Source organism: Mus pahari, chromosome 13, assembly GCF_900095145.1.
Source record: "Mus pahari chromosome 13, PAHARI_EIJ_v1.1, whole genome shotgun sequence".
In the NCBI taxonomy this organism is placed as follows: domain Eukaryota; kingdom Metazoa; phylum Chordata; class Mammalia; order Rodentia; family Muridae; genus Mus; species Mus pahari.
Window position 1 is genome coordinate 62,094,312 of NC_034602.1, and position 14,053 is coordinate 62,108,364.

The following is a 14,053-nucleotide window of genomic DNA, read 5'->3' on the forward strand; positions in this document are numbered from 1 at the left end:
CACACACACACACACACACACACACACACACACACTTCACCCATGCCCACCATGCTTCAAAACTGCTTTTGTTGAAGTCATCTACCTCACACACATCGTTAAATCTAGTGGTCAATTTAAGCCCATGTGTCTCTTGATCTGTTTGTTGACAACTATCATTTTTCCTAAATCACACAAGCACTCTTCTTTTCCTGCTCACACATCACAGAATACTTCTGCTCAGGCTGCCTTCTAGTCCCACGCCTCTTAACAGTGGAACCATCAGAGCTCGAAGATAACTGTGTGCATTTCTGTATCATCTTTAATCTCTTGCAACCTCTTTGGTCTTAAGACATCAAGTACCATGTGTGTTGACATACATATTTCTCTTCAGTTGCAAGATACTCTCTTTGGTATTTTGCAACCATGACTTTATTGAATGCACATGCAAATCATTTATCCACACATCCAAAGGGCTTCTACTATCATGCTGATAATGGTATTCCTTTAAATACTTAAACCAAAACTTTACTCAGTCTCATTTCTTTCATTTCTCACAAACCCTGCATTATAACTGCCATCCTTCATCTTAAAAGACAAAACACAGGCAGAAAACAACCAAGTCTTAGATATCAACAGATTACTCTGTCACTTGTTTGGTCCAAGTGTTAATCATCTCATGCCTGAGCGATTGTGAAAAGTTCCCAGCCATCCCTGCTTCTTTTTGTTCTTAACACAACATCCCTAATGAGCCTTTTCAAAACTCACCAATACAGGATGTGCCCCTGATATAATCCTCCCAATCATATCTAGTGTGACTCAGAATAAAAGCAAAGTTTACATGCCTGCCTACAGAGCTTTGTAGAGCCTCTTCTTTGTGATGCTGCTTTCTTCTACAGCACTTTCATCTGCACTGCACCAGCCCTGACTTCCAGGCTCGAAACATTGTCCCTAGAGCTCTTGCTCACCTGAAGACCTCACCCCAAATGTGCCCCATGTTCTCACCCCTCTGTGATCACTGTTCAGGTACCACTTTATCAACAAAGCCTTCCTAACTGTGGAATTAAAGCCACCCCATCCTCATCCTTTACGTTCGCTGACACCAGGCACACTAAGTAGTTCACTTGTTTTGTGTTTTAATTTCCTGTCTCTTCTACTAGCAAGTAAGCCTGGGAGGAAACTTGGACAGTCCCCTATAACTTTAAACACCACACTTGTTCAGTTTCTCAGAATAGAAATCATGGAGCTATTTTTACTTCCCTTGATCATTCATATTAAATATATCATCATTTTGTTGAATTAAAATCCCCAAAATACCTCATCTTTGTCCATGTATGTCTATCCTCTCTACATCTATGTCATTTCATGTGACCATCCACATAATGAAGAGGAACAACAACAACAACAATACAACACTGAAACACAAAAGGTGCATCAAGCGTCACGTGGTTTCCTCTGCTTCTAAACCTTTCATAACTTATCACCTGGACCGGTCCTTTCACAGTAAGTTAATGCCTTACCTAACAAACTCCAGTGGTGCCCAAGTTTACTAAGAGAGTCATCCAGACTACTTCATAGAATCCCCCACAGACCTTTTATAACCTGGCTTCTGCTTACAGTTCACACCTAGTACCATAATAATCCTGGCCCTACTTTAGAACAAGAAGGGCACCAGAAACCTTTGATTCTCATAATCACACCAATCTATTATCCATTTATTCATATTTTATTTGTTTTGTTTGTCTGCTTGTTGAGTTTATTTGGCTTTATTGGTTGTTTACTTGCCCTTGCCCAACAATAACTTTTCCCTTTCCCTCCTGGCACCCTCTGTTATTAACTTGAAAGACTTGTTTGGCCATCATTTCTATGTAGACTAGATTCCTTTCCCACTGTCTATTTTGATGCTACTAAATTGTCCCACCATATTATCATTTACTTGTTTGATTTTTTGCTACTTTTAATCTCTTTGTATTGCTTAGAAGTAAAGTCCATGATAGACAGTTTTGATACCAAATACTGTCTTAAGACCTCCATATTACTCCTTCTACATAACACTGAATCTGCACACTGGTATAACAAATGAATCAATTGGTGACTCAGGGAATGTCGCTTTTGCTTTCTGTTCCTCTACTTAAAATACTCATTTGATGTATGATTATTAATCACGGTTTGACAGTCAATTAATAAAGCTAGCACATGACACAGGAACTTTCAGATTGAGACACAGATCATCTGAAAACTTCATAAGAACAATTAGGTTTGTGTCAGAGAAATAGACCAAGTTCACCCAAATGAATACAAGTTTCCATGTTTTCTCCTCCATTTAAATACTATTATTTTTCTCTTTTGGAGTGTTATAATTGCTTATTTATCTTTAACATAAGAGTTATGTTCAGGACAACTGACTCTTGGTACACAGTACTATGTGAGAATACCTCCAAAATGGGTACATCAGGTGTCTTGACTAAAGATTGGAAAATGTGATGTGAACTATGACTTTGTCAATTATTAGTCCTAGTTATTGTGGACATTCAGTAGCAATTCTCTCAGCCTCTTCTCTAGCAGAGGGATAATGCCTGCCTTGAGCATCTCTGCGTTTCTGAAACAACTTATTATTTAAAACCATGCATGATACATTCCAGTAATACGAAGTCCTATTACACCAATAAGCAACCTTGTGAAGTTAATGGAAGTCTTCAGTTTCTATATCAGTAAGGTTAAGGAAGATGATCTAAAGCAACCACCTATATTTATCGTATTAATTGCTTGAGATTATATGCCCCCAAGACGGTATGTGTGCCTCAGATAAGTAGAAAATAGGGAGAGGCAGGGTCCCTAAACTATCCTCCTGTGGTCAGCTACCTAGTTTTATGAAGCCATACAACTGTGTTCAAAGTGGACAAGAGACAGAAAGAATGACTTTCTAGTTCCTCTGTGACAAACTCAACGTGGGTGCCACTTCTAAGCAGGAACAAGCTACATCAGCATGATAGGAACTGACTGACTGACTCATCAGAAGCTGAAAGACTTCTGCCCTTCAGAAGTCCATTCCAGCTTCTCTCTACTGGCCTGCTCTGCTCACCTTTCCCCTCCCCGCCCTCCCCAAAGGGAGAAAGTGAAGATGAGAGAGAGAGGAGTTCCTGGAGGGATGAAGAGAAGAGAACCATTTCAGCTCCCTTTATCTCCCCACGGCAAGCTGTGCTGCCGAGTTAAAAATACATAATTTGGTTTCCAAATCTATTTCAACCTCTGCCTGGCCGACTGTGTAGTCACAAACCATCCCGTTGCAATTCACGTCTTTGCTTTCAGCTTTATTTTAAATTGAACCTGGCTAAGTTGTATAAACAGATAAAAGGTAAATGTCCCACAAAGAGCAGAAATGGGATTAAAGGAGGCAGGAAGCCAATCCATATTTATAGTGTGCCGTGGTCAAAATCTGAATGGTTTTCATCTTATTTTTAAATGCCAAACTTTCGGCAAAGTATAAAATGTCAAGTCATGGGAGGGATGAAAGTTGCGGCATATAAATTAACCTGGTAACAATAATGTTACCTTTTATTTTCAATAGTTCACAATAGAACTTCCAGGTAAACAGATAATCCATGCCCTGCAGGTGATCCCCATCATCCTTCTGTCATATTTGGACTACGACCTGCTTTCAGAGAATGGGCCATTTCTGAAGAGCCAATCATCTCACCACAGATATCTATGAGCAGGGTGAAAATATCCCTTAGACTGTGTTTTTATGGTAACTTCGTTAGTAATTAATCATCTGCTAACACTCAAAGTAAGATAACTGCAACCCTGGCCCGTGATGGTTAATAGCAATGGCCAGGTAAATGAGGCATGTTATAGTTGACGGAATCTAACTCTCTTATTATGGTCTTCACAGTGTTATGTGAGAGAGCACATGGTAAAATCGCTTCTATATAGCAGATTCCTTTCTTTTTCTTTTTTCTTTTTAAATAAGTTGTCTTACAGCCAAGAGAACATATTTTTACTTTCAACACTTACTAATAAAGTCATATAGAACCAGCTATAAATTGTGCTTTCATTTATGAATATTTAAGGTACATATGAGTTATATTTTCCTCACTTTTGTATTTAAAATGTGAGTTTAAAAACCCTTCTGGGAAGATAGAGCCTCTTTTATTGACATTCTACAGAGTCAAGCGGTAATCACGTGATCTAGAACATTCTCCACAAAACTATTTTTGATCTAAAATGATAATTTCCTAGTCACTTAGGAGAGCTCACACTTTGACAAATGATTCACTTCTCTAATGAAGTCTCTCTTCAGATTTGCATGAAGGCAAAGGTAGTGTGGGCAACCTATACCTGGAGAAACAGCAGGCAACAAGAGCTGGAGAAACTTCCATCTTCCCCATCCATCTTTATCACTGGCAATGTAGACAACCAAAGGAATCACCTCACTACTTTATAGAGTTACACCCACCCCCACCCCACCCCCCAAAAAAGCAAAGAAATGGATTGAAATGCTGGAGACCAGATCTCAGCCTCTCATTGATGTGCTATGTGCCCCCATGCAAATCCTCTTCTTTAAGCCTGTCTGGTCCTCTGGTCAGTCTATCCAAGTCCACTTTATCCCATGATTCTTTCTCTCTCAGTCCACACTCCTTCTATCTCAGATCCCATGTGTTCCCCACCCCAGGATCCTATTTTATCTGCTCTCCCACTCTCTCCCTCCCCCACTGCCTCAGCTGAAGGCAGAGAGCCCTGCCCCCATGCTTTAAGCTCACCCTCCCCCATTGGCTCAGCAGGAGGCAGAGGGCCCCGCCCCCATGCTTTAAACTCAATCTACTACTTTGTCAATCTACTAGCTTTGTCTTGTAAGTACAAAATGCCACCCGGGGTTCAAGTCCATAAACTCAAGTTTCCAAACCTGTCAAATGGGGACAGCAACAGCTTTTTCTTGGAGTTGCCATCTAGTTGAAAGTAATTAAAGAAGCACACTAATAATGGTTGTCTTTGTTACCATTCCTACCAGTTCGAGAATTTGGGCCGCTTTAAGTCTGGAGTCCTCTGGTTTAACTCATTTACAGAAGGAAGAGCAGGACTTTGCATTCAGAAGAGTGAACCAAGCCAAGCAGGGTCTTATCCAGTCACTTCTCCCTGATGAACAGGACTACTAGGCTGGGTTGAGGTGGAGTTCTTTCTGATTTCAGTGTACCCACCGCCTAGCAGCAAGCTTGCCATATAGATACACGCTGAATATGCAAAGGAAATATAGTATGAGAACAAACGCGCCATGAACGTGCGTCTCTCTACTATGCACTTCACAAGTATTGATTGAAGGCGGAAATATAGCTAATCACTTCTGAAGCGTTAGAGGAGAAAGTTCAAAGACCAGCTCCTCAAAAAAAGTGAGAAGATAGCTGGAAAGGACTGGGCTCCCCAGCAGAGCAGCCAGCTTAGGCTCTGTGCCCCAGATTTCTGTCCTAGGTAGAACACAGGATGAACCCTTGGCAGAGACAGGGACACGTGGGAGGAGAAGACCTGAGGCCAGCTGCTTCTGGAGCAACAATGTATACCTGGGCAAAGTGTACAGAGTCAAGGAAAAATCCATACTCAGGCTCAGAGAAGCCAGGCAGGCACAGGGCAGCAGCTCGGTGTTCATTTTTGACTTCCCTGCCTCCCCTACCCTGCAGTCAGGTCTCAAGAGGTAATTAGTGTGGGGGAGGCCAAGCTCCTGAGGGGGCGGGGAGATGGGAAAGTACGGATGGAGGCGGTCTTCTTGTCATAGGTCTCACTGAGGAGAGGAAGAGAGAAAGGGGGGAGGCGCTCGAGAGAATGACTGGTTTTCATTTTTGCACGTGAGGCGTACCTAATGATATTTCCACAAATAGACAGGCAGACCAGAGACGGACAGACAGAGCACACTTGCATGTTTTGAAACAATCCGTACCCCCAAATCCAGGACGCAGCCTGTTGTCATAACCATCCAGCAAACTGTCCAGGATACGGGTAAAATTTTCCGGGCACAATTTCTCGTCCTTTGAGTTCTGTCCTGGGGATTCGTTTAAACTGCAAGTGCAAAAATAACAGGGGTGGAAAAGACTATTTTAAGAATGGATCCGAGAACAGGTGGAAAAGGCTTGCCTTCTAGGGAAAGAGTCGCTGGTCTTAAGCTAAAGGAGGGTTGGGGGTTGGGATGTAGAGAACCAAAATGGTCAGAAAAAGAGTATCTCTGGGCAGCAGGCACCCCCCAGACTGCAAGTACCCTCAGGCAGCACGTACCCCAGCACCCGCGCTTCCTGCACCCGACTTCCCAGTGGTCTCTGAGTCGACTCGGTCAAAGGAAAGCTTGGCTTCAGTCCATATGGCACTGAAGAAGGGAAGATCTACTTCGCTCCAGGAAGAGTGGCCAGAGGGCTGCTGTGGATTTGGACACTTGTCCATCTTCCCCATGCACCCCCTATGCTACGACCCTTCCTCCCTCTCCACCGAACTCACCAAGCCGCCAGGCACAGGAAGTGCAGGAGGGCGAGGCTGACCCCGGAGCACAGCGCGATCGCGGGTACCTTCTGGACAGAAACCATCTTCGCAACATGCCATACTTTAAGCCTGTTCACGTTTCCAGCCTCTCGAGATGCCCTGGGCAGGGTGCGAGGAGAGGGCAGAGTGGCTCCCGCGGCGTGCGCACACTCGCGCTCACACTCGCCCGCGCTCACACTCGCCCGCGCTCCTCCAGCCTAGCCGCGGTGGGCGTGTGTGTGCACGCGGCCAGGGGAGGCGGGACCTGCGCGCCCGCCCCCTCCCTCGCCGCTCGCGCCCAGTGCCAGCAAGAGCCCGGCGCTCAGCTCCGCACCTCGTCGAGCCTGCAGGGGCTGCTCGCCGGTGAACTTGGGAGCTCCTGCCACGCGAAGCTAGGCAAGTTTGTTCCAACCTGTAACTCAGGGGACGCTACCCACGGACCTTGGTCCCTGCTCCGGGTCAGCGATTTCACAACCCCAAGTGGGTCCCCTGCCACTGGCATAGGCTGACTTCTCTTCTATCTGCTTATCTCCCTCCCTTTACCAGGGTTTTGGCTGGAAACAATGAAGAGCCTTTCTCATAGGTTGTTTGAGGACTTGCCCGTGCCCACTGCGGAGAATGTAGGTGGAGAAAGGGCGGGATGAGAGGCTTTGCGGGGCGTGGCGGTGGGAGGTATTGGCGAAGGGAGGGCAACCCTTCTGGGTACCACTGTCTATGGGACCTCGCATTCTGGGGAGGACAGGGCGGGCGGGAGGGGGGAGGGCAGCTTGGGGCAGGATGCTGGGCGGCCTGGCAACTAAGGGAAAGGGGGTACCTGGGCAGACTTTTGCCAAACTCTTGGACAGTTACGGAGAATACTATGAAGGTATGTGTGGGGAGAGTGTTTTAAAGATAACAGACTTTCCTTCTTTGCCCTTCCCCACTCAACGCACACTCATGTCCCACTCCTCCAACCCCTCCCCTTGCAACTCTATGCGGGAACTATGGGCAAACAGACTGCTACTTCTTGAAACCCTTCTCCTTCAAAATGGAACTGATTGAATTACAGATGTTGATAACTTTATGGGAGAGGCAAAGGTGGCTGGGCTGGCAGGAGAAAAAAAAGAGAGAGAGGAAAAGGGGGCGCGGGGGGGGGTAGGGGAACATGGAAGGATAGAGGGAAAGATGGGGAGAGGGATGAAGTGGGAGAGGGTGGGAGGGATGGAGTGAAAGAAGATGTGAGAGAGTGAGGAAAGATAGGAGGGAGGGAGAGAGGGAGGGAGACAGAGACAGACAAAAAGAGACAGACAGAGAGGTGGTTTCCTTCACAACTTGAAAGAGAACCCTAAGCAGGGTTTAATGTTTTATGGAAAAAAATAAAACAAAACAAATACTTGGAACAGGCCTTTTAAAAAAAACACTAATTACTAATTATTGAGGGGTGTCCTTTAATACGATGCACAGGACTGTTTCCATATGATATGTATCAATGACATAAGTAGTTTCCATACTATTGTGTTCTGTTTAGAACACTAATGACTTGTTCAAATGTTTATGATTAGTGGGGTGCTAACATATGGAAAAGTTAGAAAAGAGTTCTGGTGGGGGGGGTTCTTTAATTAATTCAATCTCTTAATTTATTTTTCTTTCCGAAGGAAGGCATATATTGTCTGTCTATAAAGTGAAGAGCTATGAGCTCCCATGGGAGTGAGCATTCTGAATTGCTGCCTTGTAGGATTTATTAGACCTCACATAGTTTCATCTCTGATATTCTTCTCCTGTGGACTGTAATCTGGAGTCTGATGCTGGCTGTTTGCCATTCCTGTGTTTATCTCTTCTTACAGCACAGGGTGTACAGCCTATCAGTGACTATGACTGGACAAACGGTCAGTGACTTCCTTAGTCAGAGAGCTGTCTTTTGCTTAAAATTTTTTATTGGTTATTTTATTTATTTATATTTTAAATTTTGTCCCCTTTCCCAGTTTCCACACCACAAAATCCCTATGCAACCCTCTCCCAACCTGCCTCTATGAAGGTGATTTCATATCAGCTCACCCACACCCACCTCACTGTCCTAGCATTCACCTATGCTGGGGCATCAAGCCTTCACAGGACCAAGGGCCTCTCCTCCCATTGATGCCAGATAAGGTCATTCTCTACTACATATGCAGCTGGAGCCATGGGACCCTCCTTGTGTACTCTTTGGTTGGTGGTTTAGTCCCTGGGAGCTCAGGGGGGTCTGGTTGGTTGATATTGAGGTTCTTCCTATGGGTTTGCAAACCCCTTCAGCTCCTTCAGTCCTTCCCCTAACTCCTCCATTGGGGTGCCTGTGTTCAGTCTGATGATTGGCTGCAAGCATCCGAATCTGTATCAGTAAGGCTCTGGTAAAGCCTCTCAGGAAACATCCATATCAGGCTCCTGTCAGCAAGCACTTCTTGGCATCAGCACTAGTGTCTGGATTTGGTGGCTGCATGTGGTATGTATCCCCAGGTGGGGCAGTCTCTGGATGGCCTTTCCTTCAGTCTCTGATCCACTCTTTGTCCATGCATTTCCTGTAGCAGGAGCAATTCTGGGTTAAATTTTTTGAGAAGGATGGGTGGCCTAACCCCTCCATACAGACTCTACAGGTTCTCTCTCCCCTTTGTTGGGTATTTCAGCTAATAAGATCTGTCTTACTAATTCTGATGAAAACCAACCTCTCTCCTTTAGAAAAACAATCAAAGAATCCCTGTACACTGCAAATATGACCTGAAAATATTGACCGTGTGCATTCTCCATACATTGTATTTAAGAAGTGCAATGTTCACAGTAGACTGTGTTATTGCTATAGTAGATATTAGCCACCAGTGGGATTCCTAGATTATATGGTAGTTCAGTCCCTGGTGGTTTCTATAATGGTTGTGTCATATCTCAGCCACAGTGTAGGACCTTCCCCTAATCTGGGGATTTTAACACAATCTACACCCATAAACATTTCATGATATCAGTGGTTACTATTGTCCAAGTAGTTATTTTTAATAATATACATGTCACAGACTTAGTTGATTTAGTATGATTATATGAAAAAGAAATTAAAATTTGGACAGTGTTTGTATCTTATCTGAATAATATCTGTATGTGAAATTTACAAAGTTAATATTTTTAGGGATTTTGAATTGCTAAATATTTTGTATACTTATCTGTAATTGAGTTTGTCACTGACACTTTGATTGTGTACTTAATCATCTCTATAGTCTGACAATAGAGAAGGAAATACTCTATTTCCAATAAAAAACTTTTGATTTCTTTGAAAATCTGATGTTTTCTAAGGAAAAGGAAGAATACATTTTAAAGGGTAGTTGTACTGGCTGGTGTTGTGTGTCCATTTGACACAAGCTGCAGCTATCACAGAGAAAGGAGCCTCTCTTGAGAAAAATACCTCCATGAGATCCAGGTGTAAGGCATTTTGTCCATTAGTGATTAGGGGAAGGGGGGCCTAGCCCCTTGTGGATGGTGCCATCCCTGGGCTGGTAGTCCTGGGTTCTATAAGAAAGCAAGCTGCGAAAGCCAGGGGAAGCAAGCCAGTAAGCAGTACCCCTCCATGGCCTCTGCATCAGCTCCTGCCTCTAAGTTCTTCCCTGTGTGAGTTCCTGTCCTGACTTCCTTTGGTGATGAATAGCAGTGTAGGCTGAATAACCCCTTTCCTCCCCCACCTTGCTTCTTGGTCATGATGTTTGTGTAGGAATAGAAACCCTGACTAAGACACCACTGAACTCCATAGAGGAATCACCAAATTGTCTGCTACTTTGTAAGTAGTTAATAACAGAGAATAATTATTTTCTTAGAATTTGAGAAATTAAATTGGTTCACAGTAAGTACAGAAATCCCACTGATTACCCTTCTAAAACACCATGACCAGGGCAATTTACAGGAGGCTGGATTTATTTTCAGTACAATTCCAGGGGCTTAGAGTTCTCTGCAAAGCAGAGGTGTGTCAGCTGGAGCTGGAAGTTAAGAGCTCACAACTTGAACCTCATAAAACAACTGGAATGTCTTTAGATTCTTAAAGTCACTTCCAGTGACATACTTCCTCTTAAACATCCCAAACTCCTCCAACTGGGAACCAAATGTTCAAATGCTAGAATCCATGGAGGAACTCACATTAAAACCACCACAGAAATATTTGCAAAAGTTTGTAATTATTTGTGTGCAAATATTTTATAAAGTTCCTACAGAGTTCCAAGTGTTAGAATAAATACTCCGTTAACTGTGCCAATGAATCCATGTAGTATAGATATATGTCCAAGTTTCCAAAGAAACCAGTTATCAAGTTATGTATAACTCAGTGTCAAATGTCAGTAGCTAATGGGAAAAAAAACTTTAAGCATCATCCACAGATGCTGAAAAACATTGAATTTGTTGCCAAATTGCTATATAATAAATGCAATGCTGTGTCATGTATTAGAAAACCTTGTGCCTATTTCAAAGACCATTAAAACACTCCAATACTTTTATAAGAATGCACAGGAGTATTTTTGTTATAATAGAAAATTATAAATAAATCAGTATTTCATGAGGAAGTGAGTGAGGAACTCTATGCAGGCATAGGGTGCTATAACACACTATTTCTCTTCAATTTAGCCATACCAAAGTATCTCAGGCTGCATTATGTAGCTAAGAGTTTTGGAGACTTAAAACCAGGGCAGCATAGCCTTGGCTCTAGTAAGGATACTGCTTGCTATATCTACATCATAAGGTGGATGAATGATATCCTGATGGGAGCTTATGAGAGGGGTGTGTCACATGCTGAGGCAGGAAGTCAAAAATAAGCAAGGACAAGTCAGACTTACTTTATTTTTTTCTCACCACTCTATCATAATAACTTACCAGGTTCCTACAAGAACCACCTTATCTCTTTGGACAAATGATGCCTCAGTTAACCACGTATGTCTTGGAGTAGGCTCCCACCTTTTAAAGGCTCTGCCATACTCACAACACTGCGGATCAGTTTTGAACATGCACTCTTGGGGAACATGCTCAATCCATATATTATACTTATGCATCAATTAAAATGACGAATATAAGATCCATCTACCTGTCTCTCCACCCATTCATCTTTCCAGAGATATGTGCCACCATGTATGTAAAATAAGAGACAGAAAAAATACTTTTAGAAAAATATTCATTTAAAATAGATAAAGTGAAAGATAAACACTGTGAGCTGTTCACAAGCTTAAATCTAACCACTTGAGTAAATTTTCATGAAGAGAAAACCCACAAAATTTTAGATAGTATCTGTTGAAAGAAAGAATAAATAGAGTAGAAGTGAGGATCATTGACATCTTAGACTATGTAAAGCCTCATTTCAGTGAAAAAAATATCTGAAGGATTTAAGGAAAATGTCAGCATTTTTCATATGAAGTGGTAAGGACGTGGATGTCCAGGATTTCCTGGGTCTTTTTGTTGTTCTGTTTTTGTTTTTTGTTTGTTTATTTTTGTTGTTATTGTTTGAGTTAGCTTTTGTCTTGAACAACTGTCCACATACAACAAAACAATATAAAACTTTCTGTGTTAAAACAATGATTTGTAGTGTGGCTATAGCTATTCTCCATGGAGGTCCAGAATACAACTACAGTCACTCAGTGGCCCCAGTGAGATTAATCTATGATTGTTCAGGGTATAAGATACTGCTTTAGATTTATATGATGGGCACATAGCTGGACTATCTGAAACAACTGAGGAGGGGTTGCTAGTTGCATCTCCTTCATCTTCCTTCTCTCTCCTGCCTTGGTTAGCTTGGATTTCTTTACAAGATGGTAGTCTAAGGATAGTGAGACTCCTTAGATACTCTCTGCCCTTCCCAAATAGCCAGGCTTAAGCAAGAGACTTCTTGACAAAATCTTCAAAATACAAAGGATCTCTCTACTGTTCAAAACAGGTTATAAGGTCTAATAGATTTGTTAAAAGAGGATTCATAAAAGTAAAAGTACTGAGGAATATTTGGTGGCTGTCTTTGAAATGTAGCTAAGACCCTGTACATGTTTTAGATGCCCACATCATTCTACACGGGGCAAAAAACAAACAAAAACAAAAAAACAAAAAAAAACAACCCTAAAGAGCACTTAATGAGTGTTGTGATGGTTAATTTTGGGACAGCTGGTCATAATCACTGTATACATATATCTGGTAAGATACTCTACATGTTTCTACAAAAAAGTTGTTTTATAGGTAAAAATTAAAATTACTCTACAGCCATATCACCCTGAATGAGTCCAGTCTCATCCGATAAGGTTAAAACTGAACTCATTAGACACTGAATAAATAAGATTACTTTCCAAGCTGTGGCTGTGTTTCATTCAGTGGTTTGGAGACCTCTGCAGACAATGACTGCCCTGTGAAAGGGATTCTGCTGTAGACTTGAGTTGCAATATTACTTTTTTCCTTAGGTGACCAAGAACTCAGCCCATCCAGCTTATGCTAGGCCTTTCCAGATCATGAGTAAGTTCTGTTGCTGTTGAGACAGGCTCTCACTGTGTAGCTGTGACTGGTTTGACCGGGAACACAATGGCTCTGGATTCTTAGAAACCTACCTGCTCTGTCTTTTGCATGCTGTGATTAAAGATGTGCACCTTCATGCCTGACAGGAGTCAGTTCTTCAGAGTGTGGATGCATGGGGCTGGAGAGGTGGCTCAGTGATTAAGAGAACTCACTGCTCATGCAGAGTGCCTGCATCCTTTCTGTTCCCACATTGGGTGGCTTGCAAATCCTTGTAATTTGAGGGTTCCAACACCTTCTAACCTGTTTGGGCCCCAGCAAAATCAGGATCATAACATTCATAAAAATATATAAGTAATTTTAAATGTGTATGGATAAGTGTAAGATGATAGATAATAGATTATCTATAACCTACTGCTTCTATTTCTTTGGAGAACGGCATAGATAATACAGGAATAGCAAGTTAAATATTCATGTGTTAGACTCTGCTAATATTTTGATGTTTTAGTTAAATTATATATTTTCTTGCTTTTTAAGTGCCAATGTTTTGTTCCAAAAATGATGCTAAGTTTCTAAAGATCCTTGATACCTATAACAGATTATCTTATTTTTCTTCAAATGATGAATTTTATGAAAGTCACTCATGACATATTTTACATGCTTCTGCCATGTATAAATATTAAGTGTACTAAATTAGTTACTATATTTTAATTGGTCTCTTTCAATATTTTCATCAAATATTGCTCCTGTATTATAAAATCTTGGAAAATAAAAAGTACAAGAAAATTATTTTTAACATAATTACTTAATTATTGCAATTTTAAAACATATCTTTTAAGTATAACAAATGGTCTAAACCTTTCCCAAAGAAATACTACCTTGGGCGCTGGAGAGATGGCTCAGTGTTTAAGAATGTTTGCTGTTCTTGCAAAGGAACATAGCTTGGTGATCAGAACCCAAACAGGTGGGTCATGGGCACCTGTAACTCCAAATCAAGGGCATTGGTACACACACACACACACACACACACACACTCCAATAAAATAATACACACAAACACTCCAATAAAATAAATCTTAAAGGCCTGCCTTATAAACAGCAGTGACTGAGTATATTTGGCAATTAA

At 42.0% G+C, this 14,053-nt stretch overlaps 2 protein-coding genes across 4 annotated transcripts in view; one reads left to right on the forward strand and one right to left on the reverse strand.

Moving 5' to 3' along the window:
• Window positions 1-7,058, reverse strand: part of Gabra4 (gamma-aminobutyric acid type A receptor alpha4 subunit) — an 80,128-nt gene extending 73,070 nt beyond the window's left edge. The window contains exons 1-2 of one of the 2 annotated variants that reach the window (XM_029545119.1): window positions 6,454-7,058; window positions 5,906-6,024 (exon numbers count right to left, since the gene is read on the reverse strand). In XM_029545119.1, coding sequence (XP_029400979.1) covers window positions 5,906-6,024; window positions 6,454-6,539 — 205 coding nt within the window. In that variant the 5' untranslated portion in view covers window positions 6,540-7,058. The remainder of the gene's footprint in view (window positions 1-5,905; window positions 6,025-6,453) is intronic. The other variant, XM_021210721.2, reaches the window with a different exon arrangement.
• Gabrb1 (gamma-aminobutyric acid type A receptor beta1 subunit) overlaps window positions 6,996-14,053 on the forward strand; it is a 441,447-nt gene continuing 434,389 nt past the window's right edge. Inside the window, exon 1 of one of the 2 annotated variants that reach the window (XM_029545121.1) lies at window positions 6,996-7,094. The gene's annotated coding sequence lies outside the window, so the exon portion shown is untranslated. The remainder of the gene's footprint in view (window positions 7,095-14,053) is intronic. The other variant, XM_029545120.1, reaches the window with a different exon arrangement.